The sequence below is a fragment of the Daphnia magna genome, linkage group LG3 (genome assembly GCF_020631705.1).
Source record: "Daphnia magna isolate NIES linkage group LG3, ASM2063170v1.1, whole genome shotgun sequence".
NCBI classification, from domain to species: Eukaryota; Metazoa; Arthropoda; class Branchiopoda; order Diplostraca; family Daphniidae; genus Daphnia; species Daphnia magna.
In genome coordinates, this window is record NC_059184.1 from 9,066,476 (window position 1) to 9,093,827 (window position 27,352).

The 27,352-nt window shown below is 36.0% G+C and overlaps 1 protein-coding gene and 45 non-coding genes across 46 annotated transcripts; 45 read left to right on the forward strand and 1 right to left on the reverse strand.

Moving 5' to 3' along the window:
* Positions 1 to 314: 314 nt before the first annotated feature.
* On the forward strand, positions 315 to 386 carry Trnaa-cgc. The gene has a single exon. It is a non-coding gene; the product is annotated as a tRNA-Ala (tRNA).
* A 395-nt stretch (positions 387 to 781) lies between these two features.
* Trnaa-ugc lies at positions 782 to 853 on the forward strand. The gene has a single exon. It is a non-coding gene; the product is annotated as a tRNA-Ala (tRNA).
* A 361-nt stretch (positions 854 to 1,214) lies between these two features.
* Trnaa-cgc lies at positions 1,215 to 1,286 on the forward strand. The gene has a single exon. It is a non-coding gene; the product is annotated as a tRNA-Ala (tRNA).
* A 396-nt stretch (positions 1,287 to 1,682) lies between these two features.
* Trnaa-ugc lies at positions 1,683 to 1,754 on the forward strand. Its single transcript has one exon. It is a non-coding gene; the product is annotated as a tRNA-Ala (tRNA).
* A 361-nt stretch (positions 1,755 to 2,115) lies between these two features.
* Trnaa-cgc lies at positions 2,116 to 2,187 on the forward strand. Its single transcript has one exon. It is a non-coding gene; the product is annotated as a tRNA-Ala (tRNA).
* A 395-nt stretch (positions 2,188 to 2,582) lies between these two features.
* Positions 2,583 to 2,654, forward strand: Trnaa-ugc. Its single transcript has one exon. It is a non-coding gene; the product is annotated as a tRNA-Ala (tRNA).
* A 361-nt stretch (positions 2,655 to 3,015) lies between these two features.
* On the forward strand, positions 3,016 to 3,087 carry Trnaa-cgc. The gene has a single exon. It is a non-coding gene; the product is annotated as a tRNA-Ala (tRNA).
* A 395-nt stretch (positions 3,088 to 3,482) lies between these two features.
* Trnaa-ugc lies at positions 3,483 to 3,554 on the forward strand. The gene has a single exon. It is a non-coding gene; the product is annotated as a tRNA-Ala (tRNA).
* A 361-nt stretch (positions 3,555 to 3,915) lies between these two features.
* On the forward strand, positions 3,916 to 3,987 carry Trnaa-cgc. The gene has a single exon. It is a non-coding gene; the product is annotated as a tRNA-Ala (tRNA).
* A 395-nt stretch (positions 3,988 to 4,382) lies between these two features.
* Positions 4,383 to 4,454, forward strand: Trnaa-ugc. Its single transcript has one exon. It is a non-coding gene; the product is annotated as a tRNA-Ala (tRNA).
* A 361-nt stretch (positions 4,455 to 4,815) lies between these two features.
* Positions 4,816 to 4,887, forward strand: Trnaa-cgc. Its single transcript has one exon. It is a non-coding gene; the product is annotated as a tRNA-Ala (tRNA).
* Positions 4,888 to 5,282: 395 nt separating this feature from the next.
* On the forward strand, positions 5,283 to 5,354 carry Trnaa-ugc. The gene has a single exon. It is a non-coding gene; the product is annotated as a tRNA-Ala (tRNA).
* A 361-nt stretch (positions 5,355 to 5,715) lies between these two features.
* Positions 5,716 to 5,787, forward strand: Trnaa-cgc. Its single transcript has one exon. It is a non-coding gene; the product is annotated as a tRNA-Ala (tRNA).
* A 395-nt stretch (positions 5,788 to 6,182) lies between these two features.
* Trnaa-ugc lies at positions 6,183 to 6,254 on the forward strand. The gene has a single exon. It is a non-coding gene; the product is annotated as a tRNA-Ala (tRNA).
* A 361-nt stretch (positions 6,255 to 6,615) lies between these two features.
* On the forward strand, positions 6,616 to 6,687 carry Trnaa-cgc. The gene has a single exon. It is a non-coding gene; the product is annotated as a tRNA-Ala (tRNA).
* Positions 6,688 to 7,082: 395 nt separating this feature from the next.
* Trnaa-ugc lies at positions 7,083 to 7,154 on the forward strand. The gene has a single exon. It is a non-coding gene; the product is annotated as a tRNA-Ala (tRNA).
* Positions 7,155 to 7,516: 362 nt separating this feature from the next.
* Trnaa-cgc lies at positions 7,517 to 7,588 on the forward strand. Its single transcript has one exon. It is a non-coding gene; the product is annotated as a tRNA-Ala (tRNA).
* Positions 7,589 to 7,984: 396 nt separating this feature from the next.
* On the forward strand, positions 7,985 to 8,056 carry Trnaa-ugc. The gene has a single exon. It is a non-coding gene; the product is annotated as a tRNA-Ala (tRNA).
* A 361-nt stretch (positions 8,057 to 8,417) lies between these two features.
* On the forward strand, positions 8,418 to 8,489 carry Trnaa-cgc. The gene has a single exon. It is a non-coding gene; the product is annotated as a tRNA-Ala (tRNA).
* A 396-nt stretch (positions 8,490 to 8,885) lies between these two features.
* Trnaa-ugc lies at positions 8,886 to 8,957 on the forward strand. Its single transcript has one exon. It is a non-coding gene; the product is annotated as a tRNA-Ala (tRNA).
* A 361-nt stretch (positions 8,958 to 9,318) lies between these two features.
* On the forward strand, positions 9,319 to 9,390 carry Trnaa-cgc. The gene has a single exon. It is a non-coding gene; the product is annotated as a tRNA-Ala (tRNA).
* Positions 9,391 to 9,786: 396 nt separating this feature from the next.
* Positions 9,787 to 9,858, forward strand: Trnaa-ugc. The gene has a single exon. It is a non-coding gene; the product is annotated as a tRNA-Ala (tRNA).
* A 361-nt stretch (positions 9,859 to 10,219) lies between these two features.
* Positions 10,220 to 10,291, forward strand: Trnaa-cgc. Its single transcript has one exon. It is a non-coding gene; the product is annotated as a tRNA-Ala (tRNA).
* Positions 10,292 to 10,686: 395 nt separating this feature from the next.
* Trnaa-ugc lies at positions 10,687 to 10,758 on the forward strand. The gene has a single exon. It is a non-coding gene; the product is annotated as a tRNA-Ala (tRNA).
* Positions 10,759 to 11,119: 361 nt separating this feature from the next.
* Trnaa-cgc lies at positions 11,120 to 11,191 on the forward strand. Its single transcript has one exon. It is a non-coding gene; the product is annotated as a tRNA-Ala (tRNA).
* Positions 11,192 to 11,586: 395 nt separating this feature from the next.
* On the forward strand, positions 11,587 to 11,658 carry Trnaa-ugc. The gene has a single exon. It is a non-coding gene; the product is annotated as a tRNA-Ala (tRNA).
* Positions 11,659 to 12,019: 361 nt separating this feature from the next.
* Positions 12,020 to 12,091, forward strand: Trnaa-cgc. Its single transcript has one exon. It is a non-coding gene; the product is annotated as a tRNA-Ala (tRNA).
* Positions 12,092 to 12,487: 396 nt separating this feature from the next.
* Positions 12,488 to 12,559, forward strand: Trnaa-ugc. Its single transcript has one exon. It is a non-coding gene; the product is annotated as a tRNA-Ala (tRNA).
* Positions 12,560 to 12,920: 361 nt separating this feature from the next.
* On the forward strand, positions 12,921 to 12,992 carry Trnaa-cgc. The gene has a single exon. It is a non-coding gene; the product is annotated as a tRNA-Ala (tRNA).
* A 395-nt stretch (positions 12,993 to 13,387) lies between these two features.
* Trnaa-ugc lies at positions 13,388 to 13,459 on the forward strand. The gene has a single exon. It is a non-coding gene; the product is annotated as a tRNA-Ala (tRNA).
* Positions 13,460 to 13,820: 361 nt separating this feature from the next.
* Positions 13,821 to 13,892, forward strand: Trnaa-cgc. Its single transcript has one exon. It is a non-coding gene; the product is annotated as a tRNA-Ala (tRNA).
* Positions 13,893 to 14,287: 395 nt separating this feature from the next.
* Trnaa-ugc lies at positions 14,288 to 14,359 on the forward strand. Its single transcript has one exon. It is a non-coding gene; the product is annotated as a tRNA-Ala (tRNA).
* A 361-nt stretch (positions 14,360 to 14,720) lies between these two features.
* Trnaa-cgc lies at positions 14,721 to 14,792 on the forward strand. The gene has a single exon. It is a non-coding gene; the product is annotated as a tRNA-Ala (tRNA).
* A 395-nt stretch (positions 14,793 to 15,187) lies between these two features.
* Trnaa-ugc lies at positions 15,188 to 15,259 on the forward strand. The gene has a single exon. It is a non-coding gene; the product is annotated as a tRNA-Ala (tRNA).
* Positions 15,260 to 15,620: 361 nt separating this feature from the next.
* Trnaa-cgc lies at positions 15,621 to 15,692 on the forward strand. The gene has a single exon. It is a non-coding gene; the product is annotated as a tRNA-Ala (tRNA).
* Positions 15,693 to 16,087: 395 nt separating this feature from the next.
* Positions 16,088 to 16,159, forward strand: Trnaa-ugc. Its single transcript has one exon. It is a non-coding gene; the product is annotated as a tRNA-Ala (tRNA).
* Positions 16,160 to 16,520: 361 nt separating this feature from the next.
* Trnaa-cgc lies at positions 16,521 to 16,592 on the forward strand. The gene has a single exon. It is a non-coding gene; the product is annotated as a tRNA-Ala (tRNA).
* A 395-nt stretch (positions 16,593 to 16,987) lies between these two features.
* Positions 16,988 to 17,059, forward strand: Trnaa-ugc. The gene has a single exon. It is a non-coding gene; the product is annotated as a tRNA-Ala (tRNA).
* A 361-nt stretch (positions 17,060 to 17,420) lies between these two features.
* On the forward strand, positions 17,421 to 17,492 carry Trnaa-cgc. The gene has a single exon. It is a non-coding gene; the product is annotated as a tRNA-Ala (tRNA).
* A 396-nt stretch (positions 17,493 to 17,888) lies between these two features.
* Trnaa-ugc lies at positions 17,889 to 17,960 on the forward strand. The gene has a single exon. It is a non-coding gene; the product is annotated as a tRNA-Ala (tRNA).
* Positions 17,961 to 18,323: 363 nt separating this feature from the next.
* Trnaa-cgc lies at positions 18,324 to 18,395 on the forward strand. Its single transcript has one exon. It is a non-coding gene; the product is annotated as a tRNA-Ala (tRNA).
* Positions 18,396 to 18,759: 364 nt separating this feature from the next.
* On the reverse strand, positions 18,760 to 25,429 carry LOC116923311. The gene is made up of 5 exons (XM_045171175.1): positions 25,300 to 25,429; positions 24,931 to 25,032; positions 24,721 to 24,864; positions 21,761 to 24,660; positions 18,760 to 21,698 (listed from the first exon to the last, which is right to left on the reverse strand). The coding sequence occupies exons 4-5, from the start codon at positions 24,474 to 24,476 to the stop codon at positions 18,760 to 18,762; spliced, it is 5,655 nt and encodes a 1,884-aa protein (XP_045027110.1). The 5' UTR covers positions 24,477 to 24,660; positions 24,721 to 24,864; positions 24,931 to 25,032; positions 25,300 to 25,429.
* A 441-nt stretch (positions 25,430 to 25,870) lies between these two features.
* On the forward strand, positions 25,871 to 25,942 carry Trnaa-ugc. Its single transcript has one exon. It is a non-coding gene; the product is annotated as a tRNA-Ala (tRNA).
* Positions 25,943 to 26,304: 362 nt separating this feature from the next.
* Trnaa-cgc lies at positions 26,305 to 26,376 on the forward strand. The gene has a single exon. It is a non-coding gene; the product is annotated as a tRNA-Ala (tRNA).
* Positions 26,377 to 26,773: 397 nt separating this feature from the next.
* Positions 26,774 to 26,845, forward strand: Trnaa-ugc. Its single transcript has one exon. It is a non-coding gene; the product is annotated as a tRNA-Ala (tRNA).
* A 362-nt stretch (positions 26,846 to 27,207) lies between these two features.
* On the forward strand, positions 27,208 to 27,279 carry Trnaa-cgc. The gene has a single exon. It is a non-coding gene; the product is annotated as a tRNA-Ala (tRNA).
* Positions 27,280 to 27,352: the final 73 nt, after the last annotated feature.

Genomic DNA, 27,352 nt, shown 5'->3' on the forward strand with positions numbered 1-27,352 from the left:
GTACAAGTTAGTTTTTTTACAACCATAGAAAACCCTTTCTTCGCAGATATTTAATATTAGAAGACTATAACAAATAATAAAAAAGGTTTGAAGCAGGCTATATCCAAGTTGATTCCTTACAAAACAACATTTAGCACTAGTAGTACATAAGCAATTGGCCCATAAATACAAACCTAATATAAAATTTAAGTGTAGCTTATTTCTGAAATTGGTGTAATTGATCAATGCGAAATCAGTAAGAAATACAGCTGAATTTCTGAATTTAAAACTTAGAAAAGAAATGCAGGTTCAAGTAAGATATATCAATTTACATAGGGGTTGTAACTCAGAGGTAGAGTGTTCGCTTCGCATGTGAAAAGCCCGGAGTTCAATCCTCCGCAACTCCAGTTTAATCATAAAAAGTATAAATATACATTAACACAATGTAATAATTCGGAATCATAATTTACTACTTCGTATGAAAGGTATAAATTAAGACATAAGAACCAGCAATATCGACAGCAGTCTATAAAGTCTTCATTGAATTTGAATTCGGAATCAGGATTATCCATATTGATACAGTAGGTACTATTCCAGTGAATGCATGTATAATAATAAACACAATCGCTGTTAAAAAATTTCGCAAATTAAAAAAATCTATCAAAAAAGTCAAGCTATGGATCAATTTAACAAGAGGAATAGAAACATTGAACTTTATTTCAACAACAGGAATTGAAACTTTAGATTTCTTAACTGAAGGTCAAACAAAAAACATTCAGTTAGTAAATGATTTAATAACACAGGGGTTGTAACTCAGTGGTAGAGTGTTCGCTTTGCATGCGAAAAGCCCGGAGTTCAATCCTCCGCAACTCCAAGTCGGTAATTTGTTATTCAAATCAGTTGCACTTGAAATTAGTAAACAGTACAAGTTAGTTTTTTTACAACCATAGAAAACCCTTTCTTCGCAGATATTTATATTAGAAGACTATACAAATAATAAAAAAAGGTTTGAAGCAGGCTATATCCAAGTTGATTCCTTACAAAACAACATTTAGCACTAGTAGTACATAAGCAATTGGCCCATAAATACAAACCTAATATAAAATTTAAGTGTAGCTTATTTCTGAAATTGGTGTAATTGATCAATGCGAAATCAGTAAGAAATACAGCTGAATTTCTGAATTTAAAACTTAGAAAAGAAATGCAGGTTCAAGTAAGATATATCAATTTACATAGGGGTTGTAACTCAGAGGTAGAGTGTTCGCTTCGCATGTGAAAAGCCCGGAGTTCAATCCTCCGCAACTCCAGTTTAATCATAAAAAGTATAAATATACATTAACACAATGTAATAATTCGGAATCATAATTTACTACTTCGTATGAAAGGTATAAATTAAGACATAAGAACCAGCAATATCGACAGCAGTCTATAAAGTCTTCATTGAATTTGAATTCGGAATCAGGATTATCCATATTGATACAGTAGGTACTATTCCAGTGAATGCATGTATAATAATAAACACAATCGCTGTTAAAAAATTTCGCAAATTAAAAAAATCTATCAAAAAAAGTCAAGCTATGGATCAATTTAACAAGAGGAATAGAAACATTGAACTTTATTTCAACAACAGGAATTGAAACTTTAGATTTCTTAACTGAAGGTCAAACAAAAAACATTCAGTTAGTAAATGATTTAATAACACAGGGTTTGTAACTCAGTGGTAGAGTGTTCGCTTTGCATGCGAAAAGCCCGGAGTTCAATCCTCCGCAACTCCAAGTCGGTAATTTGTTATTCAAATCAGTTGCACTTGAAATTAGTAAACAGTACAAGTTAGTTTTTTTACAACCATAGAAAACCCTTTCTTCGCAGATATTTATATTAGAAGACTATACAAATAATAAAAAAAGGTTTGAAGCAGGCTATATCCAAGTTGATTCCTTACAAAACAACATTTAGCACTAGTAGTACATAAGCAATTGGCCCATAAATACAAACCTAATATAAAATTTAAGTGTAGCTTATTTCTGAAATTGGTGTAATTGATCAATGCGAAATCAGTAAGAAATACAGCTGAATTTCTGAATTTAAAACTTAGAAAAGAAATGCAGGTTCAAGTAAGATATATCAATTTACATAGGGGTTGTAACTCAGAGGTAGAGTGTTCGCTTCGCATGTGAAAAGCCCGGAGTTCAATCCTCCGCAACTCCAGTTTAATCATAAAAAGTATAAATATACATTAACACAATGTAATAATTCGGAATCATAATTTACTACTTCGTATGAAAGGTATAAATTAAGACATAAGAACCAGCAATATCGACAGCAGTCTATAAAGTCTTCATTGAATTTGAATTCGGAATCAGGATTATCCATATTGATACAGTAGGTACTATTCCAGTGAATGCATGTATAATAATAAACACAATCGCTGTTAAAAAATTTCGCAAATTAAAAAAATCTATCAAAAAAGTCAAGCTATGGATCAATTTAACAAGAGGAATAGAAACATTGAACTTTATTTCAACAACAGGAATTGAAACTTTAGATTTCTTAACTGAAGGTCAAACAAAAAACATTCAGTTAGTAAATGATTTAATAACACAGGGGTTGTAACTCAGTGGTAGAGTGTTCGCTTTGCATGCGAAAAGCCCGGAGTTCAATCCTCCGCAACTCCAAGTCGGTAATTTGTTATTCAAATCAGTTGCACTTGAAATTAGTAAACAGTACAAGTTAGTTTTTTTACAACCATAGAAAACCCTTTCTTCGCAGATATTAATATTAGAAGACTATACAAATAATAAAAAAAGGTTTGAAGCAGGCTATATCCAAGTTGATTCCTTACAAAACAACATTTAGCACTAGTAGTACATAAGCAATTGGCCCATAAATACAAACCTAATATAAAATTTAAGTGTAGCTTATTTCTGAAATTGGTGTAATTGATCAATGCGAAATCAGTAAGAAATACAGCTGAATTTCTGAATTTAAAACTTAGAAAAGAAATGCAGGTTCAAGTAAGATATATCAATTTACATAGGGGTTGTAACTCAGAGGTAGAGTGTTCGCTTCGCATGTGAAAAGCCCGGAGTTCAATCCTCCGCAACTCCAGTTTAATCATAAAAAGTATAAATATACATTAACACAATGTAATAATTCGGAATCATAATTTACTACTTCGTATGAAAGGTATAAATTAAGACATAAGAACCAGCAATATCGACAGCAGTCTATAAAGTCTTCATTGAATTTGAATTCGGAATCAGGATTATCCATATTGATACAGTAGGTACTATTCCAGTGAATGCATGTATAATAATAAACACAATCGCTGTTAAAAAATTTCGCAAATTAAAAAAATCTATCAAAAAAGTCAAGCTATGGATCAATTTAACAAGAGGAATAGAAACATTGAACTTTATTTCAACAACAGGAATTGAAACTTTAGATTTCTTAACTGAAGGTCAAACAAAAAACATTCAGTTAGTAAATGATTTAATAACACAGGGGTTGTAACTCAGTGGTAGAGTGTTCGCTTTGCATGCGAAAAGCCCGGAGTTCAATCCTCCGCAACTCCAAGTCGGTAATTTGTTATTCAAATCAGTTGCACTTGAAATTAGTAAACAGTACAAGTTAGTTTTTTTACAACCATAGAAAACCCTTTCTTCGCAGATATTTATATTAGAAGACTATACAAATAATAAAAAAAGGTTTGAAGCAGGCTATATCCAAGTTGATTCCTTACAAAACAACATTTAGCACTAGTAGTACATAAGCAATTGGCCCATAAATACAAACCTAATATAAAATTTAAGTGTAGCTTATTTCTGAAATTGGTGTAATTGATCAATGCGAAATCAGTAAGAAATACAGCTGAATTTCTGAATTTAAAACTTAGAAAAGAAATGCAGGTTCAAGTAAGATATATCAATTTACATAGGGGTTGTAACTCAGAGGTAGAGTGTTCGCTTCGCATGTGAAAAGCCCGGAGTTCAATCCTCCGCAACTCCAGTTTAATCATAAAAAGTATAAATATACATTAACACAATGTAATAATTCGGAATCATAATTTACTACTTCGTATGAAAGGTATAAATTAAGACATAAGAACCAGCAATATCGACAGCAGTCTATAAAGTCTTCATTGAATTTGAATTCGGAATCAGGATTATCCATATTGATACAGTAGGTACTATTCCAGTGAATGCATGTATAATAATAAACACAATCGCTGTTAAAAAATTTCGCAAATTAAAAAAATCTATCAAAAAAGTCAAGCTATGGATCAATTTAACAAGAGGAATAGAAACATTGAACTTTATTTCAACAACAGGAATTGAAACTTTAGATTTCTTAACTGAAGGTCAAACAAAAAACATTCAGTTAGTAAATGATTTAATAACACAGGGGTTGTAACTCAGTGGTAGAGTGTTCGCTTTGCATGCGAAAAGCCCGGAGTTCAATCCTCCGCAACTCCAAGTCGGTAATTTGTTATTCAAATCAGTTGCACTTGAAATTAGTAAACAGTACAAGTTAGTTTTTTTACAACCATAGAAAACCCTTTCTTCGCAGATATTTATATTAGAAGACTATACAAATAATAAAAAAAGGTTTGAAGCAGGCTATATCCAAGTTGATTCCTTACAAAACAACATTTAGCACTAGTAGTACATAAGCAATTGGCCCATAAATACAAACCTAATATAAAATTTAAGTGTAGCTTATTTCTGAAATTGGTGTAATTGATCAATGCGAAATCAGTAAGAAATACAGCTGAATTTCTGAATTTAAAACTTAGAAAAGAAATGCAGGTTCAAGTAAGATATATCAATTTACATAGGGGTTGTAACTCAGAGGTAGAGTGTTCGCTTCGCATGTGAAAAGCCCGGAGTTCAATCCTCCGCAACTCCAGTTTAATCATAAAAAGTATAAATATACATTAACACAATGTAATAATTCGGAATCATAATTTACTACTTCGTATGAAAGGTATAAATTAAGACATAAGAACCAGCAATATCGACAGCAGTCTATAAAGTCTTCATTGAATTTGAATTCGGAATCAGGATTATCCATATTGATACAGTAGGTACTATTCCAGTGAATGCATGTATAATAATAAACACAATCGCTGTTAAAAAATTTCGCAAATTAAAAAAATCTATCAAAAAAGTCAAGCTATGGATCAATTTAACAAGAGGAATAGAAACATTGAACTTTATTTCAACAACAGGAATTGAAACTTTAGATTTCTTAACTGAAGGTCAAACAAAAAACATTCAGTTAGTAAATGATTTAATAACACAGGGGTTGTAACTCAGTGGTAGAGTGTTCGCTTTGCATGCGAAAAGCCCGGAGTTCAATCCTCCGCAACTCCAAGTCGGTAATTTGTTATTCAAATCAGTTGCACTTGAAATTAGTAAACAGTACAAGTTAGTTTTTTTACAACCATAGAAAACCCTTTCTTCGCAGATATTTATATTAGAAGACTATACAAATAATAAAAAAAGGTTTGAAGCAGGCTATATCCAAGTTGATTCCTTACAAAACAACATTTAGCACTAGTAGTACATAAGCAATTGGCCCATAAATACAAACCTAATATAAAATTTAAGTGTAGCTTATTTCTGAAATTGGTGTAATTGATCAATGCGAAATCAGTAAGAAATACAGCTGAATTTCTGAATTTAAAACTTAGAAAAGAAATGCAGGTTCAAGTAAGATATATCAATTTACATAGGGGTTGTAACTCAGAGGTAGAGTGTTCGCTTCGCATGTGAAAAGCCCGGAGTTCAATCCTCCGCAACTCCAGTTTAATCATAAAAAGTATAAATATACATTAACACAATGTAATAATTCGGAATCATAATTTACTACTTCGTATGAAAGGTATAAATTAAGACATAAGAACCAGCAATATCGACAGCAGTCTATAAAGTCTTCATTGAATTTGAATTCGGAATCAGGATTATCCATATTGATACAGTAGGTACTATTCCAGTGAATGCATGTATAATAATAAACACAATCGCTGTTAAAAAATTTCGCAAATTAAAAAAATCTATCAAAAAAGTCAAGCTATGGATCAATTTAACAAGAGGAATAGAAACATTGAACTTTATTTCAACAACAGGAATTGAAACTTTAGATTTCTTAACTGAAGGTCAAACAAAAAACATTCAGTTAGTAAATGATTTAATAACACAGGGGTTGTAACTCAGTGGTAGAGTGTTCGCTTTGCATGCGAAAAGCCCGGAGTTCAATCCTCCGCAACTCCAAGTCGGTAATTTGTTATTCAAATCAGTTGCACTTGAAATTAGTAAACAGTACAAGTTAGTTTTTTTACAACCATAGAAAACCCTTTCTTCGCAGATATTAATATTAGAAGACTATACAAATAATAAAAAAAGGTTTGAAGCAGGCTATATCCAAGTTGATTCCTTACAAAACAACATTTAGCACTAGTAGTACATAAGCAATTGGCCCATAAATACAAACCTAATATAAAATTTAAGTGTAGCTTATTTCTGAAATTGGTGTAATTGATCAATGCGAAATCAGTAAGAAATACAGCTGAATTTCTGAATTTAAAACTTAGAAAAGAAATGCAGGTTCAAGTAAGATATATCAATTTACATAGGGGTTGTAACTCAGAGGTAGAGTGTTCGCTTCGCATGTGAAAAGCCCGGAGTTCAATCCTCCGCAACTCCAGTTTAATCATAAAAAGTATAAATATACATTAACACAATGTAATAATTCGGAATCATAATTTACTACTTCGTATGAAAGGTATAAATTAAGACATAAGAACCAGCAATATCGACAGCAGTCTATAAAGTCTTCATTGAATTTGAATTCGGAATCAGGATTATCCATATTGATACAGTAGGTACTATTCCAGTGAATGCATGTATAATAATAAACACAATCGCTGTTAAAAAATTTCGCAAATTAAAAAAATCTATCAAAAAAGTCAAGCTATGGATCAATTTAACAAGAGGAATAGAAACATTGAACTTTATTTCAACAACAGGAATTGAAACTTTAGATTTCTTAACTGAAGGTCAAACAAAAAACATTCAGTTAGTAAATGATTTAATAACACAGGGGTTGTAACTCAGTGGTAGAGTGTTCGCTTTGCATGCGAAAAGCCCGGAGTTCAATCCTCCGCAACTCCAAGTCGGTAATTTGTTATTCAAATCAGTTGCACTTGAAATTAGTAAACAGTACAAGTTAGTTTTTTTACAACCATAGAAAACCCTTTCTTCGCAGATATTAATATTAGAAGACTATACAAATAATAAAAAAAGGTTTGAAGCAGGCTATATCCAAGTTGATTTCCTTACAAAACAACATTTAGCACTAGTAGTACATAAGCAATTGGCCCATAAATACAAACCTAATATAAAATTTAAGTGTAGCTTATTTCTGAAATTGGTGTAATTGATCAATGCGAAATCAGTAAGAAATACAGCTGAATTTCTGAATTTAAAACTTAGAAAAGAAATGCAGGTTCAAGTAAGATATATCAATTTACATAGGGGTTGTAACTCAGAGGTAGAGTGTTCGCTTCGCATGTGAAAAGCCCGGAGTTCAATCCTCCGCAACTCCAGTTTAATCATAAAAAGTATAAATATACATTAACACAATGTAATAATTCGGAATCATAATTTACTACTTCGTATGAAAGGTATAAATTAAGACATAAGAACCAGCAATATCGACAGCAGTCTATAAAGTCTTCATTGAATTTGAATTCGGAATCAGGATTATCCATATTGATACAGTAGGTACTATTCCAGTGAATGCATGTATAATAATAAACACAATCGCTGTTAAAAAATTTCGCAAATTAAAAAAATCTATCAAAAAAAGTCAAGCTATGGATCAATTTAACAAGAGGAATAGAAACATTGAACTTTATTTCAACAACAGGAATTGAAACTTTAGATTTCTTAACTGAAGGTCAAACAAAAAACATTCAGTTAGTAAATGATTTAATAACACAGGGGTTGTAACTCAGTGGTAGAGTGTTCGCTTTGCATGCGAAAAGCCCGGAGTTCAATCCTCCGCAACTCCAAGTCGGTAATTTGTTATTCAAATCAGTTGCACTTGAAATTAGTAAACAGTACAAGTTAGTTTTTTTACAACCATAGAAAACCCTTTCTTCGCAGATATTAATATTAGAAGACTATACAAATAATAAAAAAAGGTTTGAAGCAGGCTATATCCAAGTTGATTCCTTACAAAACAACATTTAGCACTAGTAGTACATAAGCAATTGGCCCATAAATACAAACCTAATATAAAATTTAAGTGTAGCTTATTTCTGAAATTGGTGTAATTGATCAATGCGAAATCAGTAAGAAATACAGCTGAATTTCTGAATTTAAAACTTAGAAAAGAAATGCAGGTTCAAGTAAGATATATCAATTTACATAGGGGTTGTAACTCAGAGGTAGAGTGTTCGCTTCGCATGTGAAAAGCCCGGAGTTCAATCCTCCGCAACTCCAGTTTAATCATAAAAAGTATAAATATACATTAACACAATGTAATAATTCGGAATCATAATTTACTACTTCGTATGAAAGGTATAAATTAAGACATAAGAACCAGCAATATCGACAGCAGTCTATAAAGTCTTCATTGAATTTGAATTCGGAATCAGGATTATCCATATTGATACAGTAGGTACTATTCCAGTGAATGCATGTATAATAATAAACACAATCGCTGTTAAAAAATTTCGCAAATTAAAAAAATCTATCAAAAAAAGTCAAGCTATGGATCAATTTAACAAGAGGAATAGAAACATTGAACTTTATTTCAACAACAGGAATTGAAACTTTAGATTTCTTAACTGAAGGTCAAACAAAAAACATTCAGTTAGTAAATGATTTAATAACACAGGGGTTGTAACTCAGTGGTAGAGTGTTCGCTTTGCATGCGAAAAGCCCGGAGTTCAATCCTCCGCAACTCCAAGTCGGTAATTTGTTATTCAAATCAGTTGCACTTGAAATTAGTAAACAGTACAAGTTAGTTTTTTTACAACCATAGAAAACCCTTTCTTCGCAGATATTTATATTAGAAGACTATACAAATAATAAAAAAAGGTTTGAAGCAGGCTATATCCAAGTTGATTCCTTACAAAACAACATTTAGCACTAGTAGTACATAAGCAATTGGCCCATAAATACAAACCTAATATAAAATTTAAGTGTAGCTTATTTCTGAAATTGGTGTAATTGATCAATGCGAAATCAGTAAGAAATACAGCTGAATTTCTGAATTTAAAACTTAGAAAAGAAATGCAGGTTCAAGTAAGATATATCAATTTACATAGGGGTTGTAACTCAGAGGTAGAGTGTTCGCTTCGCATGTGAAAAGCCCGGAGTTCAATCCTCCGCAACTCCAGTTTAATCATAAAAAGTATAAATATACATTAACACAATGTAATAATTCGGAATCATAATTTACTACTTCGTATGAAAGGTATAAATTAAGACATAAGAACCAGCAATATCGACAGCAGTCTATAAAGTCTTCATTGAATTTGAATTCGGAATCAGGATTATCCATATTGATACAGTAGGTACTATTCCAGTGAATGCATGTATAATAATAAACACAATCGCTGTTAAAAAATTTCGCAAATTAAAAAAATCTATCAAAAAAAGTCAAGCTATGGATCAATTTAACAAGAGGAATAGAAACATTGAACTTTATTTCAACAACAGGAATTGAAACTTTAGATTTCTTAACTGAAGGTCAAACAAAAAACATTCAGTTAGTAAATGATTTAATAACACAGGGGTTGTAACTCAGTGGTAGAGTGTTCGCTTTGCATGCGAAAAGCCCGGAGTTCAATCCTCCGCAACTCCAAGTCGGTAATTTGTTATTCAAATCAGTTGCACTTGAAATTAGTAAACAGTACAAGTTAGTTTTTTTACAACCATAGAAAACCCTTTCTTCGCAGATATTAATATTAGAAGACTATACAAATAATAAAAAAAGGTTTGAAGCAGGCTATATCCAAGTTGATTCCTTACAAAACAACATTTAGCACTAGTAGTACATAAGCAATTGGCCCATAAATACAAACCTAATATAAAATTTAAGTGTAGCTTATTTCTGAAATTGGTGTAATTGATCAATGCGAAATCAGTAAGAAATACAGCTGAATTTCTGAATTTAAAACTTAGAAAAGAAATGCAGGTTCAAGTAAGATATATCAATTTACATAGGGGTTGTAACTCAGAGGTAGAGTGTTCGCTTCGCATGTGAAAAGCCCGGAGTTCAATCCTCCGCAACTCCAGTTTAATCATAAAAAGTATAAATATACATTAACACAATGTAATAATTCGGAATCATAATTTACTACTTCGTATGAAAGGTATAAATTAAGACATAAGAACCAGCAATATCGACAGCAGTCTATAAAGTCTTCATTGAATTTGAATTCGGAATCAGGATTATCCATATTGATACAGTAGGTACTATTCCAGTGAATGCATGTATAATAATAAACACAATCGCTGTTAAAAAATTTCGCAAATTAAAAAAATCTATCAAAAAAGTCAAGCTATGGATCAATTTAACAAGAGGAATAGAAACATTGAACTTTATTTCAACAACAGGAATTGAAACTTTAGATTTCTTAACTGAAGGTCAAACAAAAAACATTCAGTTAGTAAATGATTTAATAACACAGGGGTTGTAACTCAGTGGTAGAGTGTTCGCTTTGCATGCGAAAAGCCCGGAGTTCAATCCTCCGCAACTCCAAGTCGGTAATTTGTTATTCAAATCAGTTGCACTTGAAATTAGTAAACAGTACAAGTTAGTTTTTTTACAACCATAGAAAACCCTTTCTTCGCAGATATTAATATTAGAAGACTATACAAATAATAAAAAAAGGTTTGAAGCAGGCTATATCCAAGTTGATTCCTTACAAAACAACATTTAGCACTAGTAGTACATAAGCAATTGGCCCATAAATACAAACCTAATATAAAATTTAAGTGTAGCTTATTTCTGAAATTGGTGTAATTGATCAATGCGAAATCAGTAAGAAATACAGCTGAATTTCTGAATTTAAAACTTAGAAAAGAAATGCAGGTTCAAGTAAGATATATCAATTTACATAGGGGTTGTAACTCAGAGGTAGAGTGTTCGCTTCGCATGTGAAAAGCCCGGAGTTCAATCCTCCGCAACTCCAGTTTAATCATAAAAAGTATAAATATACATTAACACAATGTAATAATTCGGAATCATAATTTACTACTTCGTATGAAAGGTATAAATTAAGACATAAGAACCAGCAATATCGACAGCAGTCTATAAAGTCTTCATTGAATTTGAATTCGGAATCAGGATTATCCATATTGATACAGTAGGTACTATTCCAGTGAATGCATGTATAATAATAAACACAATCGCTGTTAAAAAATTTCGCAAATTAAAAAAATCTATCAAAAAAGTCAAGCTATGGATCAATTTAACAAGAGGAATAGAAACATTGAACTTTATTTCAACAACAGGAATTGAAACTTTAGATTTCTTAACTGAAGGTCAAACAAAAAACATTCAGTTAGTAAATGATTTAATAACACAGGGGTTGTAACTCAGTGGTAGAGTGTTCGCTTTGCATGCGAAAAGCCCGGAGTTCAATCCTCCGCAACTCCAAGTCGGTAATTTGTTATTCAAATCAGTTGCACTTGAAATTAGTAAACAGTACAAGTTAGTTTTTTTACAACCATAGAAAACCCTTTCTTCGCAGATATTAATATTAGAAGACTATACAAATAATAAAAAAAGGTTTGAAGCAGGCTATATCCAAGTTGATTCCTTACAAAACAACATTTAGCACTAGTAGTACATAAGCAATTGGCCCATAAATACAAACCTAATATAAAATTTAAGTGTAGCTTATTTCTGAAATTGGTGTAATTGATCAATGCGAAATCAGTAAGAAATACAGCTGAATTTCTGAATTTAAAACTTAGAAAAGAAATGCAGGTTCAAGTAAGATATATCAATTTACATAGGGGTTGTAACTCAGAGGTAGAGTGTTCGCTTCGCATGTGAAAAGCCCGGAGTTCAATCCTCCGCAACTCCAGTTTAATCATAAAAAGTATAAATATACATTAACACAATGTAATAATTCGGAATCATAATTTACTACTTCGTATGAAAGGTATAAATTAAGACATAAGAACCAGCAATATCGACAGCAGTCTATAAAGTCTTCATTGAATTTGAATTCGGAATCAGGATTATCCATATTGATACAGTAGGTACTATTCCAGTGAATGCATGTATAATAATAAACACAATCGCTGTTAAAAAATTTCGCAAATTAAAAAAATCTATCAAAAAAAGTCAAGCTATGGATCAATTTAACAAGAGGAATAGAAACATTGAACTTTATTTCAACAACAGGAATTGAAACTTTAGATTTCTTAACTGAAGGTCAAACAAAAAACATTCAGTTAGTAAATGATTTAATAACACAGGGGTTGTAACTCAGTGGTAGAGTGTTCGCTTTGCATGCGAAAAGCCCGGAGTTCAATCCTCCGCAACTCCAAGTCGGTAATTTGTTATTCAAATCAGTTGCACTTGAAATTAGTAAACAGTACAAGTTAGTTTTTTTACAACCATAGAAAACCCTTTCTTCGCAGATATTAATATTAGAAGACTATACAAATAATAAAAAAAGGTTTGAAGCAGGCTATATCCAAGTTGATTCCTTACAAAACAACATTTAGCACTAGTAGTACATAAGCAATTGGCCCATAAATACAAACCTAATATAAAATTTAAGTGTAGCTTATTTCTGAAATTGGTGTAATTGATCAATGCGAAATCAGTAAGAAATACAGCTGAATTTCTGAATTTAAAACTTAGAAAAGAAATGCAGGTTCAAGTAAGATATATCAATTTACATAGGGGTTGTAACTCAGAGGTAGAGTGTTCGCTTCGCATGTGAAAAGCCCGGAGTTCAATCCTCCGCAACTCCAGTTTAATCATAAAAAGTATAAATATACATTAACACAATGTAATAATTCGGAATCATAATTTACTACTTCGTATGAAAGGTATAAATTAAGACATAAGAACCAGCAATATCGACAGCAGTCTATAAAGTCTTCATTGAATTTGAATTCGGAATCAGGATTATCCATATTGATACAGTAGGTACTATTCCAGTGAATGCATGTATAATAATAAACACAATCGCTGTTAAAAAATTTCGCAAATTAAAAAAATCTATCAAAAAAGTCAAGCTATGGATCAATTTAACAAGAGGAATAGAAACATTGAACTTTATTTCAACAACAGGAATTGAAACTTTAGATTTCTTAACTGAAGGTCAAACAAAAAACATTCAGTTAGTAAATGATTTAATAACACAGGGGTTGTAACTCAGTGGTAGAGTGTTCGCTTTGCATGCGAAAAGCCCGGAGTTCAATCCTCCGCAACTCCAAGTCGGTAATTTGTTATTCAAATCAGTTGCACTTGAAATTAGTAAACAGTACAAGTTAGTTTTTTTACAACCATAGAAAACCCTTTCTTCGCAGATATTAATATTAGAAGACTATACAAATAATAAAAAAAGGTTTGAAGCAGGCTATATCCAAGTTGATTCCTTACAAAACAACATTTAGCACTAGTAGTACATAAGCAATTGGCCCATAAATACAAACCTAATATAAAATTTAAGTGTAGCTTATTTCTGAAATTGGTGTAATTGATCAATGCGAAATCAGTAAGAAATACAGCTGAATTTCTGAATTTAAAACTTAGAAAAGAAATGCAGGTTCAAGTAAGATATATCAATTTACATAGGGGTTGTAACTCAGAGGTAGAGTGTTCGCTTCGCATGTGAAAAGCCCGGAGTTCAATCCTCCGCAACTCCAGTTTAATCATAAAAAGTATAAATATACATTAACACAATGTAATAATTCGGAATCATAATTTACTACTTCGTATGAAAGGTATAAATTAAGACATAAGAACCAGCAATATCGACAGCAGTCTATAAAGTCTTCATTGAATTTGAATTCGGAATCAGGATTATCCATATTGATACAGTAGGTACTATTCCAGTGAATGCATGTATAATAATAAACACAATCGCTGTTAAAAAATTTCGCAAATTAAAAAAATCTATCAAAAAAGTCAAGCTATGGATCAATTTAACAAGAGGAATAGAAACATTGAACTTTATTTCAACAACAGGAATTGAAACTTTAGATTTCTTAACTGAAGGTCAAACAAAAAACATTCAGTTAGTAAATGATTTAATAACACAGGGGTTGTAACTCAGTGGTAGAGTGTTCGCTTTGCATGCGAAAAGCCCGGAGTTCAATCCTCCGCAACTCCAAGTCGGTAATTTGTTATTCAAATCAGTTGCACTTGAAATTAGTAAACAGTACAAGTTAGTTTTTTTACAACCATAGAAAACCCTTTCTTCGCAGATATTAATATTAGAAGACTATACAAATAATAAAAAAAGGTTTGAAGCAGGCTATATCCAAGTTGATTCCTTACAAAACAACATTTAGCACTAGTAGTACATAAGCAATTGGCCCATAAATACAAACCTAATATAAAATTTAAGTGTAGCTTATTTCTGAAATTGGTGTAATTGATCAATGCGAAATCAGTAAGAAATACAGCTGAATTTCTGAATTTAAAACTTAGAAAAGAAATGCAGGTTCAAGTAAGATATATCAATTTACATAGGGGTTGTAACTCAGAGGTAGAGTGTTCGCTTCGCATGTGAAAAGCCCGGAGTTCAATCCTCCGCAACTCCAGTTTAATCATAAAAAGTATAAATATACATTAACACAATGTAATAATTCGGAATCATAATTTACTACTTCGTATGAAAGGTATAAATTAAGACATAAGAACCAGCAATATCGACAGCAGTCTATAAAGTCTTCATTGAATTTGAATTCGGAATCAGGATTATCCATATTGATACAGTAGGTACTATTCCAGTGAATGCATGTATAATAATAAACACAATCGCTGTTAAAAAATTTCGCAAATTAAAAAAATCTATCAAAAAAAGTCAAGCTATGGATCAATTTAACAAGAGGAATAGAAACATTGAACTTTATTTCAACAACAGGAATTGAAACTTTAGATTTCTTAACTGAAGGTCAAACAAAAACATTCAGTTAGTAAATGATTTAATAACACAGGGGTTGTAACTCAGTGGTAGAGTGTTCGCTTTGCATGCGAAAAGCCCGGAGTTCAATCCTCCGCAACTCCAAGTCGGTAATTTGTTATTCAAATCAGTTGCACTTGAAATTAGTAAACAGTACAAGTTAGTTTTTTTACAACCATAGAAAACCCTTTCTTCGCAGATATTAATATTAGAAGACTATACAAATAATAAAAAAAGGTTTGAAGCAGGCTATATCCAAGTTGATTCCTTACAAAACAACATTTAGCACTAGTAGTACATAAGCAATTGGCCCATAAATACAAACCTAATATAAAATTTAAGTGTAGCTTATTTCTGAAATTGGTGTAATTGATCAATGCGAAATCAGTAAGAAATACAGCTGAATTTCTGAATTTAAAACTTAGAAAAGAAATGCAGGTTCAAGTAAGATATATCAATTTACATAGGGGTTGTAACTCAGAGGTAGAGTGTTCGCTTCGCATGTGAAAAGCCCGGAGTTCAATCCTCCGCAACTCCAGTTTAATCATAAAAAGTATAAATATACATTAACACAATGTAATAATTCGGAATCATAATTTACTACTTCGTATGAAAGGTATAAATTAAGACATAAGAACCAGCAATATCGACAGCAGTCTATAAAGTCTTCATTGAATTTGAATTCGGAATCAGGATTATCCATATTGATACAGTAGGTACTATTCCAGTGAATGCATGTATAATAATAAACACAATCGCTGTTAAAAAATTTCGCAAATTAAAAAAATCTATCAAAAAAGTCAAGCTATGGATCAATTTAACAAGAGGAATAGAAACATTGAACTTTATTTCAACAACAGGAATTGAAACTTTAGATTTCTTAACTGAAGGTCAAACAAAAAACATTCAGTTAGTAAATGATTTAATAACACAGGGGTTGTAACTCAGTGGTAGAGTGTTCGCTTTGCATGCGAAAAGCCCGGAGTTCAATCCTCCGCAACTCCAAGTCGGTAATTTGTTATTCAAATCAGTTGCACTTGAAATTAGTAAACAGTACAAGTTAGTTTTTTTACAACCATAGAAAACCCTTTCTTCGCAGATATTAATATTAGAAGACTATACAAATAATAAAAAAAGGTTTGAAGCAGGCTATATCCAAGTTGATTCCTTACAAAACAACATTTAGCACTAGTAGTACATAAGCAATTGGCCCATAAATACAAACCTAATATAAAATTTAAGTGTAGCTTATTTCTGAAATTGGTGTAATTGATCAATGCGAAATCAGTAAGAAATACAGCTGAATTTCTGAATTTAAAACTTAGAAAAGAAATGCAGGTTCAAGTAAGATATATCAATTTACATAGGGGTTGTAACTCAGAGGTAGAGTGTTCGCTTCGCATGTGAAAAGCCCGGAGTTCAATCCTCCGCAACTCCAGTTTAATCATAAAAAGTATAAATATACATTAACACAATGTAATAATTCGGAATCATAATTTACTACTTCGTATGAAAGGTATAAATTAAGACATAAGAACCAGCAATATCGACAGCAGTCTATAAAGTCTTCATTGAATTTGAATTCGGAATCAGGATTATCCATATTGATACAGTAGGTACTATTCCAGTGAATGCATGTATAATAATAAACACAATCGCTGTTAAAAAATTTCGCAAATTAAAAAAATCTATCAAAAAAGTCAAGCTATGGATCAATTTAACAAGAGGAATAGAAACATTGAACTTTATTTCAACAACAGGAATTGAAACTTTAGATTTCTTAACTGAAGGTCAAACAAAAAACATTCAGTTAGTAAATGATTTAATAACACAGGGGTTGTAACTCAGTGGTAGAGTGTTCGCTTTGCATGCGAAAAGCCCGGAGTTCAATCCTCCGCAACTCCAAGTCGGTAATTTGTTATTCAAATCAGTTGCACTTGAAATTAGTAAACAGTACAAGTTAGTTTTTTTACAACCATAGAAAACCCTTTCTTCGCAGATATTAATATTAGAAGACTATACAAATAATAAAAAAAGGTTTGAAGCAGGCTATATCCAAGTTGATTCCTTACAAAACAACATTTAGCACTAGTAGTACATAAGCAATTGGCCCATAAATACAAACCTAATATAAAATTTAAGTGTAGCTTATTTCTGAAATTGGTGTAATTGATCAATGCGAAATCAGTAAGAAATACAGCTGAATTTCTGAATTTAAAACTTAGAAAAGAAATGCAGGTTCAAGTAAGATATATCAATTTACATAGGGGTTGTAACTCAGAGGTAGAGTGTTCGCTTCGCATGTGAAAAGCCCGGAGTTCAATCCTCCGCAACTCCAGTTTAATCATAAAAAGTATAAATATACATTAACACAATGTAATAATTCGGAATCATAATTTACTACTTCGTATGAAAGGTATAAATTAAGACATAAGAACCAGCAATATCGACAGCAGTCTATAAAGTCTTCATTGAATTTGAATTTGGAATCAGGATTATCCATATTGATACAGTAGGTACTATTCCAGTGAATGCATGTATAATAATAAACACAATCGCTGTTAAAAAATTTCGCAAATTAAAAAAATCTATCAAAAAAAGTCAAGCTATGGATCAATTTAACAAGAGGAATAGAAACATTGAACTTTATTTCAACAACAGGAATTGAAACTTTAGATTTCTTAACTGAAGGTCAAACAAAAAACATTCAGTTAGTAAATGATTTAATAACACAGGGGTTGTAACTCAGTGGTAGAGTGTTCGCTTTGCATGCGAAAAGCCCGGAGTTCAATCCTCCGCAACTCCAAGTCGGTAATTTGTTATTCAAATCAGTTGCACTTGAAATTAGTAAACAGTACAAGTTAGTTTTTTTTACAACCATAGAAAACCCTTTCTTCGCAGATATTAATATTAGAAGACTATACAAATAATAAAAAAAAGGTTTGAAGCAGGCTATATCCAAGTTGATTCCTTACAAAACAACATTTAGCACTAGTAGTACATAAGCAATTGGCCCATAAATACAAACCTAATATAAAATTTAAGTGTAGCTTATTTCTGAAATTGGTGTAATTGATCAATGCGAAATCAGTAAGAAATACAGCTGAATTTCTGAATTTAAAACTTAGAAAAGAAATGCAGGTTCAAGTAAGATATATCAATTTACATAGGGGTTGTAACTCAGAGGTAGAGTGTTCGCTTCGCATGTGAAAAGCCCGGAGTTCAATCCTCCGCAACTCCAGTTTAATCATAAAAAGTATAAATATACATTAACACAATGTTATAATTCGGAATCATAATTTACTACTTCGTATGAAAGGTATAAATTAAGACATAAGAACCAGCAATATCGACAGCAGTCTATAAAGTCTTTGTAAAATACGCCCACTCTACTGGGGAAGGTAATAATGACCAACACGTGTTGAAGGGGCAGAATTTCCAGGTTTTATTTCTTGAGAAAAGACACTCACGAAAATTACACACTTTCGACTTTCAATCCTTTTTTCGACCTCAATGCCCCTCCGCTGTCGTCTGCTTCTCTTCTCTTGCCCCCCTATCGCCTCCTGGTGACGGTTCACCACAGTCCGGGCCGGCCGACGATGGAATTACTCGCGAGAACCTGAAATGAAGCAAAGTTTGACAACAGGGCGGGTTAGTTCAGAACGTTCAGTTTTTACGGTTGCCGCGCGGACAATTCCGTCGCTTCCGGGCAACACTTTCGTAACGCTCCCTATCAACCAATCGCCCCTTCTGCTATTCTCGTCCATAATCATGACGACGTCACCAACTCTGATCGGACGGACAGTTCTTTCCCATTTTTTTCGCTCGATGAGAGTCGGAAGGTATTCTTTCATCCAGCGTCTCCAATACTGGTCCACAATGAACTGGGCCTGCTTCCACTTCCGCCGCGTGAGGCCATCGAATGCTTCTTCAGTATCAGGCGCTCGGTGAGGTTGGGGGGTACCGAGAATAAAGTGATACGGAGTGAGCGGCTCTGGCTCTGACGGATCAGTTTGAACGTTGGTCAAAGGCCGTGAGTTCAGAAGTGAGGCTACTTCTGCGAAAACCGTGCGAAGGACTTCGTCGGTTACCGAGCGGTTTTCCAAAACGGCGCGCATGGCTCTCTTGCTGGAGCCAATCAGGCGCTCCCAAATACCACCAAAATGCGGCGCATACGGTGGGGAGAATTTCCAAGTGATCCCGCGGTCGATGAATTCTGCTGCCACCCGCGTCGAATTGAGATTTTCGATCCCTTGCCTGAGCTCCTTTTCCCCTGCCGTGATATTGGTGCCGTTGTCACTGTAAATTATTCTAGGGTGACCTCGCAGGGAGATGAAACGCCGCAACGCCATGATGAAAGAATCGGCGTCCATCGTGTCCAGCACTTCTAAATGCACGGCTCGGGTGGAAAGGCACGTTATCAGCAGTCCCCACCGCTTCACTGATCGTCTTCCAATCACAACTTGAAAGGGCCCGAAACAGTCCAGTCCCACATTCGTGAAGACGCGCAAGGAGGGCACGAGACGTTCCTTTGGCAAGCTAGCCATTCGTGGTGCCTGAGGCATAGCACGCAGCATCTTACATTTGGTACACTGTGCAAGTGCACGCCGGATGGCCCTGCGTCCTTGTGGGAGGTAAAACTGCTCACGAACAACACTCAACGTGTGTTCCACACCAGAATGGAGCAATTGTAAATGACGGTCGCTGATGATAAGCCTTGTAAGCGGATGATCCGGTGCAATAATTATTGGGTTACGGGTACGTGCCGGCATCACTGCGTGGCCCAATCTTCCATCGACTTTCAACAGGCCGTCGTCTGGGTCGAGGTATGGCCCGACCCGCCTCAAGACGGAGTCACGAGGGATCATTTTTCCTTTCTGAAGAGCTGCACGTTCCCGTGAGAATGCGTCTTGCTGCGACACTAGCAGACAGATGCGGAAGGCTTCGGCGATCTCGTCGGAATTCAGATCATCATTCGACGTGGAGTCGCCGCGCAGCAGCAGAGCAGCTTCTCGTTTCAGAGTGTTAAGTTGAATGCTTCGGGTGATGAGTTTAGACAAAGCGGATGACAACGGGTGGCAAGAACTTATAGCAACGTGCAGCTGTTGCACATTGACCGCCTGTATTTCTTCGTTTTCTTTAGCCTTAATGCTTTGCTGATCGAATGGCGGTGGAGTGTACGACACGTTGAAAAGAACATCTGGCCCTCGAATCCAGCGGCAATTTGGCCCAAAGTCTTTCGGGACGATTCCTCGGGTACAATCGTCGGCGGGATTGTCGCTGCTGCGAATATAGTGCCATTGATCAACCGTCGAGTGCTGTAGAATCTCATTTGTCCGTTTGTTTACAAATGATGGACGACCGGGGTGAAAGGCGCGAAGCTGATACAAAACAATTTGTGAGTCCGTATGAAACTCAACTGAGGAAAACGAAAGTCGAAGCTCCTGTTTCACGATCAACGACAGGTTGACGGCCAATACTGCCGCTTTCAACTCCAGTCGGGGGATGGTTGTCGGCTTGAGGGGGGCCAGGCGACCTTTGGCCATGACGAAGCTGACATGAATTTTATCACCGAATCGTACGCGCAGGTAGGCGACCGCTCCGAAGGCGACGGGCGAAGCATCGGCAAAAATGACCAACACAAAATCGGAGCCTACGAGGGGAAAGTTGGCGGGTCGGAAGCATCGTTTTACAGAAACAAGGCGCAATTTTTCGAGGCTGGAGGTCCATTGCTTCCACTTTGACAAAATTTCGATTGACAAAGGCTGGTCCCACCCACGAACATCCGGTGTATCTTTCGCCAGTTTTTGTGTCTGTTGAAATAACAGTTTAGCGCCAGTAATGGCCGGAAGACAAATGCCGAGAGGGTCGAATGTGAGAGAAATTGCGGACAATAATTCTCGTTTTGTAGTAACCGTTGGCATTGATTTTATTCTGATGCCGTAAGAGTCCGAGTTAAGATCCCACACCATACCAAGAAGATATTCCACAGGTAGTGCGTCTTTATTCAAGTCAACGGTGTTTGAAGTTCGCTGATTTTCTGGGATGGTTGCCAAGACTTGCCGGGATAACGACGCGAAGCTTGTCAGACTAAAACCGGCGGACGCGAGAGACTGCGTTACTTGCTTTGCGAAATTTATTGCTTCGTCGTTAGTTTCGAATGAGTCGCTCAAATTGTCGGAATAAAAATTGTCTTTCAATTTATCGGCGACCTGTGGAAATTGTACGTTTGCGTTGACTGCATGCTGTAAAGTGAATATTGCGGCAGAGGAGGAACAAACAGCTCCAAATACCAGGGTTGCGAATTGGTAGGTTGTGATTGGTGCGTTACTGCCAAATTCGCGATAGACAAATCGTTGTAAGGACTGATGTTTTTCGGCCACACCAACTCTGTGGTAAAACGCAGTGATGTCAGCGGTGAGTGCGACGAGAAACTGACGAGCGCGGAGGAGGATGCCGACTAGCGACGGGATGAACGGCGGGCCACGCAAAAGATAATGGTTAAGCGACACACCTCTGTAAAGCGCAGCGCAGTCGAAGACAACTCGAATTTTTTCGGGTTTGTTCGGGTTAACGACGTAGAAGTGAGTAGATACCAAACCATACCTTCCGGCTTGTTTATGTCCGACCAGTTGACGGCGACCACGGTTCCTGACGATATAAGATTCTCGACAATGGTTACGTATTTTGCGGCGGTCTCGCGCATATGTGGCTCTAGCATTCGGCGTTCGAGGCCACAGAAACGGGAAACTGCTTGTCCTCTGTTGTTTGGTATGACCGGTCTGTCTTGACGAAGCGGAAGTTCTACTTGGTAACCACATCCAATAAATTTTATCGATCGCTGTAAGATGCTCAACATCTGCTCGTCTTCGTTGGCCGCTGAATTTGTTTTCGCGGCTTTTGCCACGACGCCGAAGGTTTCAGTTAAATGGAAACGGTCAATTACTTCTGATAGAAAGGGTTCTTGTCGGACGAAACCTAAGTTCACGCTGCTTTTGTTGCTCGGTCCGGCGACTAGACACAACGGTATTTTGCCCACTACAGCCCAGCCAAAACACGTTTGCAAAGCGGTAGGGCCGGTTTCACCATCATTTGGGGCAGCAGTGTTTAGCGTTCGAAGAGCTGGTAACATGTCCATCCCCACAAGAATTTCTACTTTGGAAGAGTCTATGGCAGGTAAGTCGATGTCGGCAAAATGTTCCCATCGTTTCTTGATGCCAGGCCAGTTAATTTTGCGTTGCGAAAGATTAATGCTGGGGACAACAAACGCTTCGCGAACGTCGAACGCTTGCGATCCGTCGATCGATTTGAGTTTGAATGCTACGATGTTCGAATCCATTAACACAGAGTTGTTAAACGAGCCGAAGCAAATGCTGGCTGAAGGACCTTTCAACTTAAGCAAATTCGCTAGCTTTCGTGATATGAGAGTAGCTTCGCTGCCTTGGTCAAGAATCGCGAAGGTTGTTTCAGCCGAATTGTTCATTTCCACTACGAGTTTGACAATAGCTAATAGGACTGGGCGGATATTGGCTGTTGGTGCCTTTACCATTAGTATAGTATGGTTTTTACCTTGGTTTCGCGATGAGGAGGGAAACTGTCGTTCGGCTCCGTGAAGCAGCGAATGATGCGGGCCCTGGCACTCCTTGCATTTCGATTCAGTTGAGTTGCATTTCCGTCCATAGTCGCCGCGGACGAGACACTTGAAGCAGTGATTGTTGGTGGCACACAGCGATGCGCGGGCATTCACCAACATTCGTTTAAACACGTTGCACATCTCTAACCTGTGGGCCGGACTTTCTTTGCAGGCCGGGCAGTCAGAAAGGGTGGTAACGTTTGATAAGGATCCTGCGAGAACGGTCGGTCCGCGGTTATTGTAGTTGCTGCTTCCGGGTGTGTAGCTGCCCAACTGACGGTTGCTATTTGAAGGCTGAACGGGGTTTTTAACAGCGTTCATTGCGTTGGATGACGATAGCTTTCCGCCACGAAGTTCTTCAGCGCTGAGCACGCGATCGATCCATTTGTCGAAATCTTTTAAGGTGGCCATTCTGTCTAAACCATAAGCATATTTTCCCCAGTCTGTTTGTAAGTTGATCGGCAATTTGGTATGAAGTAAGTTGGCGACGGTGTTGAACATCATGACGTGGCTTTCATCTACGCTTAAAAAGGCGTCGCGTACTGCAGCGGCCAAATTAAAGAGTGCGTTAAAGTCCCCGTTTCTGAATGAAGGGAGCTGCTGCATATGCTGATCGTGCGCTTGTATGATAAGGTGCGGGCTTCCATATTTTTTTTCTAGCTCGGCCCAAGCCGATTGAAAAGTGTACGCACCCGTGAAAATATGAGCGACACGACGCTGGATGTCTTCCTTCAAACTTTCTTGAAGCCCCAGAAGTTTCAGCGATTCGGGCATATTTACATCTCGGATCGTTGCTCTTATACCGTGGGCGTATTTAAGCCATTTACGGGGGTCTCCATTGAATTTTGCCACGTCTAGCTTCAGCCAATGATGCGACGGGGCAAAATTAGGTTGCGTCGGTGGAGTCGAGTTAACGACAGCTGGCAGAAGCGGAAGGTTAACCAAATCATTCATCGGGACGTTGCTTGGTAAGTTGGGTGTGGACGATAATTGCGGTGATCCAATTGCACCACCACAGCTCTCGATCAAGTGATTTTCATACTGAATTTCAAGTTCCAGGTCTTCTCGTTCCCGCGCGTTTTTGAGCTCTAGATCTTTGAGTTCACGATCCTGTTTTATTTTTGCTTGCTTCAATCGAAATTCAAGATCGATTTTGCGTTGTTTTGCTGCTGTGTGAAGGTCGAAATTTACGTGATTTAAGGTGTCGTGCTGCGTGTCATTCGATCGATGGTCTTGGTTCGGCTGTGGTGGGCCGTTTGGCTGTTGCGGCTCTGGTACGATGCTCACAGCGTCGATCTCTTGATTAGGTTGGGGAATTGATACATTTTGACTGAGCTCACGGACCACGGTGTTGGAAATGTTCCATGCGCGTCGAGGGGCTGTTCTTCGTAAGGCGGCAGCGACTGCTTGAGCACATGCGGCTTGCAGATTGTTGATGCTTTCTAAGTAGGTGGCTGCTGCGTGCAGTTCACCATCGTCAAGTTGTGCGGCGGCCACGTATCGTTCGTGAATGTGAACGAGATTACTGTGCGCCAGTTCGAGAGTTGGCATGAACGCTTCGAATTCTTCTCGCGTGGCGTTGATGTTTATTAACTCTCTTGCTTGCCGCAGAAGGTTCGTGTGTCTACGCTTGGCATTTGTTCGCATGCCGAATAGGGCGGGCGGGTCAACAACGTTTTCGTCGGCCATGCTTCGATTAAGCCGTAAGCTTGCTCGAGAGTTCGATTGGGGTTCGAGCTAAGCGTGAAAGGATGGCAACCGAATCAAATGTCCAAATCCAAATAGTTCGAATGGGAAAACGATATTATTGGGACTGTTCAGAAAGTTGTTCGGTAGTAGAGTTCTGATTCAACTTGGTCCTTATTTACGGCGTCTGTAAACGAAGGTGACTTGTTATTAGGGTAATGGTAACGAAAAGTTATTTTAAATTTACGGGACACTGTATGCAGTGCAGTTCGAGACTGATGCTGCAAGAATTTTTATGGCGCAATTTTTCTCGCAAAGTTGCAGTTCGACAAAGGTTTCGAATAGGTGGCGACACTGGCGACGAGATTAATATCTGGCCAGGCCACTAGGTCTACGATAAGCAAAGTACAATTAGTTGATGGCCTAAATTATTGAAACAGCGTTATAAAATAAATACTTAAGTTGTTCGAGACAAAGACTATCAGGCATACAAGTTCGATATTGGGATTTCTTAGTCGGGCAGCTGTATAGTCAATAATGAGTGGTCAGTGCGAGAAATCTGTAAACGCAAAAGATTGGTTATTGACATCTCACTCTTGCTGGAGGTTATAGTATAGAACAACTGGATAATCAAATACACGAGACAGATAGTGGGGTGATTGGGATGGTAGTTTCGATCAAGGCGTAATACATGCTCGGTGGCAGCGATATTGTACGAAAAACTGAGACCGAATTAGTTCGAATTGTGGGGGTTCGATGTTCGTCGTGTTTGTTTTGATATGTTCGAGTTCGTTCGAATTGTTCGAAAAGTTAAAGAAAGGCTTACTTGTTGGCTGCACTGAAAAAATGGCCGCCACACGCCGGCGACAGACTTCGATAGGTTCCCTGTATTATTCGTAATCGGGTTTCGGCACCATGTAAAATACGCCCACTCTACTGGGGAAGGTAATAATGACCAACACGTGTTGAAGGGGCAGAATTTCCAGGTTTTATTTCTTGAGAAAAGACACTCACGAAAATTACACACTTTCGACTTTCAATCCTTTTTTCGACCTCAATGCCCCTCCGCTGTCGTCTGCTTCTCTTCTCTTGCCCCCCTATCGCCTCCTGGTGACGGTTCACCACAGTCTTCATTGAATTTGAATTCGGAATCAGGATTATCCATATTGATACAGTAGGTACTATTCCAGTGAATGCATGTATAATAATAAACACAATCGCTGTTAAAAAATTTCTCATATTACAAAATCTATAAAAAAAAAGTCAAGCTATGGATCAATTTAACAAGAGGAAAAGAAACATTGAACTTTATTTCAACAACAGGAATTGAAACTTAAGATTTCTTAACTGAAGGTCAAACAAAAAACATTCAGTAAGTAAATGATTATATTAACACAGGGGTTGTAACTCAGTGGTAGAGTGTTCGCTTTGCATGCGAGAAGCCTGGAGTTCAATCCTCCGCAACTCCAAGTTGGTAATTTGTTATTGAAATCAGTTGCACTTGAAATTAGTAAACAGTACAAGTTAGTTTTTTTACAACCATAGAAAACCCTTTCTTCGCAGATATTAATATTAGAAGACTATACAAATAATAAAAAAAAGGTTTGAAGCAGGCTATATCCAAGTTGATTCCTTACAAAACAACATTTAGCACTAGTAGTACATAAGCAATTGGCCCATAAATACAAACCTAATATAAAATTTAAGTGTAGCTTATTTCTGAAATTGGTGTAATTGATCAATGCGAAATCAGTAAGAAATACAGCTGAATTTCTGAATTTAAAACTTAGAAAAGAAATGCAGGTTCAAGTAAGATATATCAATTTACATAGGGGTTGTAACTCAGAGGTAGAGTGTTCGCTTCGCATGTGAAAAGCCCGGAGTTCAATCCTCCGCAACTCCAGTGTAATCATAAAAAGTATAAATATACATTAACACAATGTAATAATTCGGAATCATAATTTACTACTTCGTATGAAAGGTATAAATTAAGACATAAGAACCAGCAATATCGACAGCAGTCTATAAAGTCTTCATTGAATTTGAATTCGGAATCAGGATTATCCATATTGATACAGTAGGTACTATTCCAGTGAATGCATGTATAATAATAAACACAATCGCTGTTAAAAAATTTTTCATATTACAAAATCTATAAAAAAAAAGTCAAGCTATGGATCAATTTCACAAGAGGAAAAGAAACATTGAACTTTATTTCAACAACAGGAATTGAAACTTTAGATTTCTTAACTGAAGGTCAAACAAAAAACATTCAGTAAGTAAATGATTATATTAACACAGGGGTTGTAACTCAGTGGTAGAGTGTTCGCTTTGCATGCGAGAAGCCTGGAGTTCAATCCTCCGCAACTCCAAGTTGGTAATTTGTTATTGAAATCAGTTGCACTTGAAATTAGTAAACAGTACAAGTTAGTTTTTTTACAACCATAGAAAACCCTTTCTTCGCAGATATTAATATTAGAAGACTATACAAATAATAAAAAAAAGGTTTGAAGCAGGCTATATCCAAGTTGATTCCTTACAAAACAACATTTAGCACTAGTAGTACATAAGCAATTGGCCCATAAATACAAACCTAATATAAAATTTAAGTGTAGCTTATTTCTGAAATTGGTGTAATTGATCAATGCGAAATCAGTAAGAAATACAGCTGAATTTCTGAATTTAAAACTTAGAAAAGAAATGCAGGTTCAAGTAAGATATATCAATTTACATAGGGGTTGTAACTCAGAGGTAGAGTGTTCGCTTCGCATGTGAAAAGCCCGGAGTTCAATCCTCCGCAACTCCAGTTTAATCATAAAAAGTATAAATATACATTAACACAATGTAATAATTCGGAATCATAATTTACTATTTCGTAT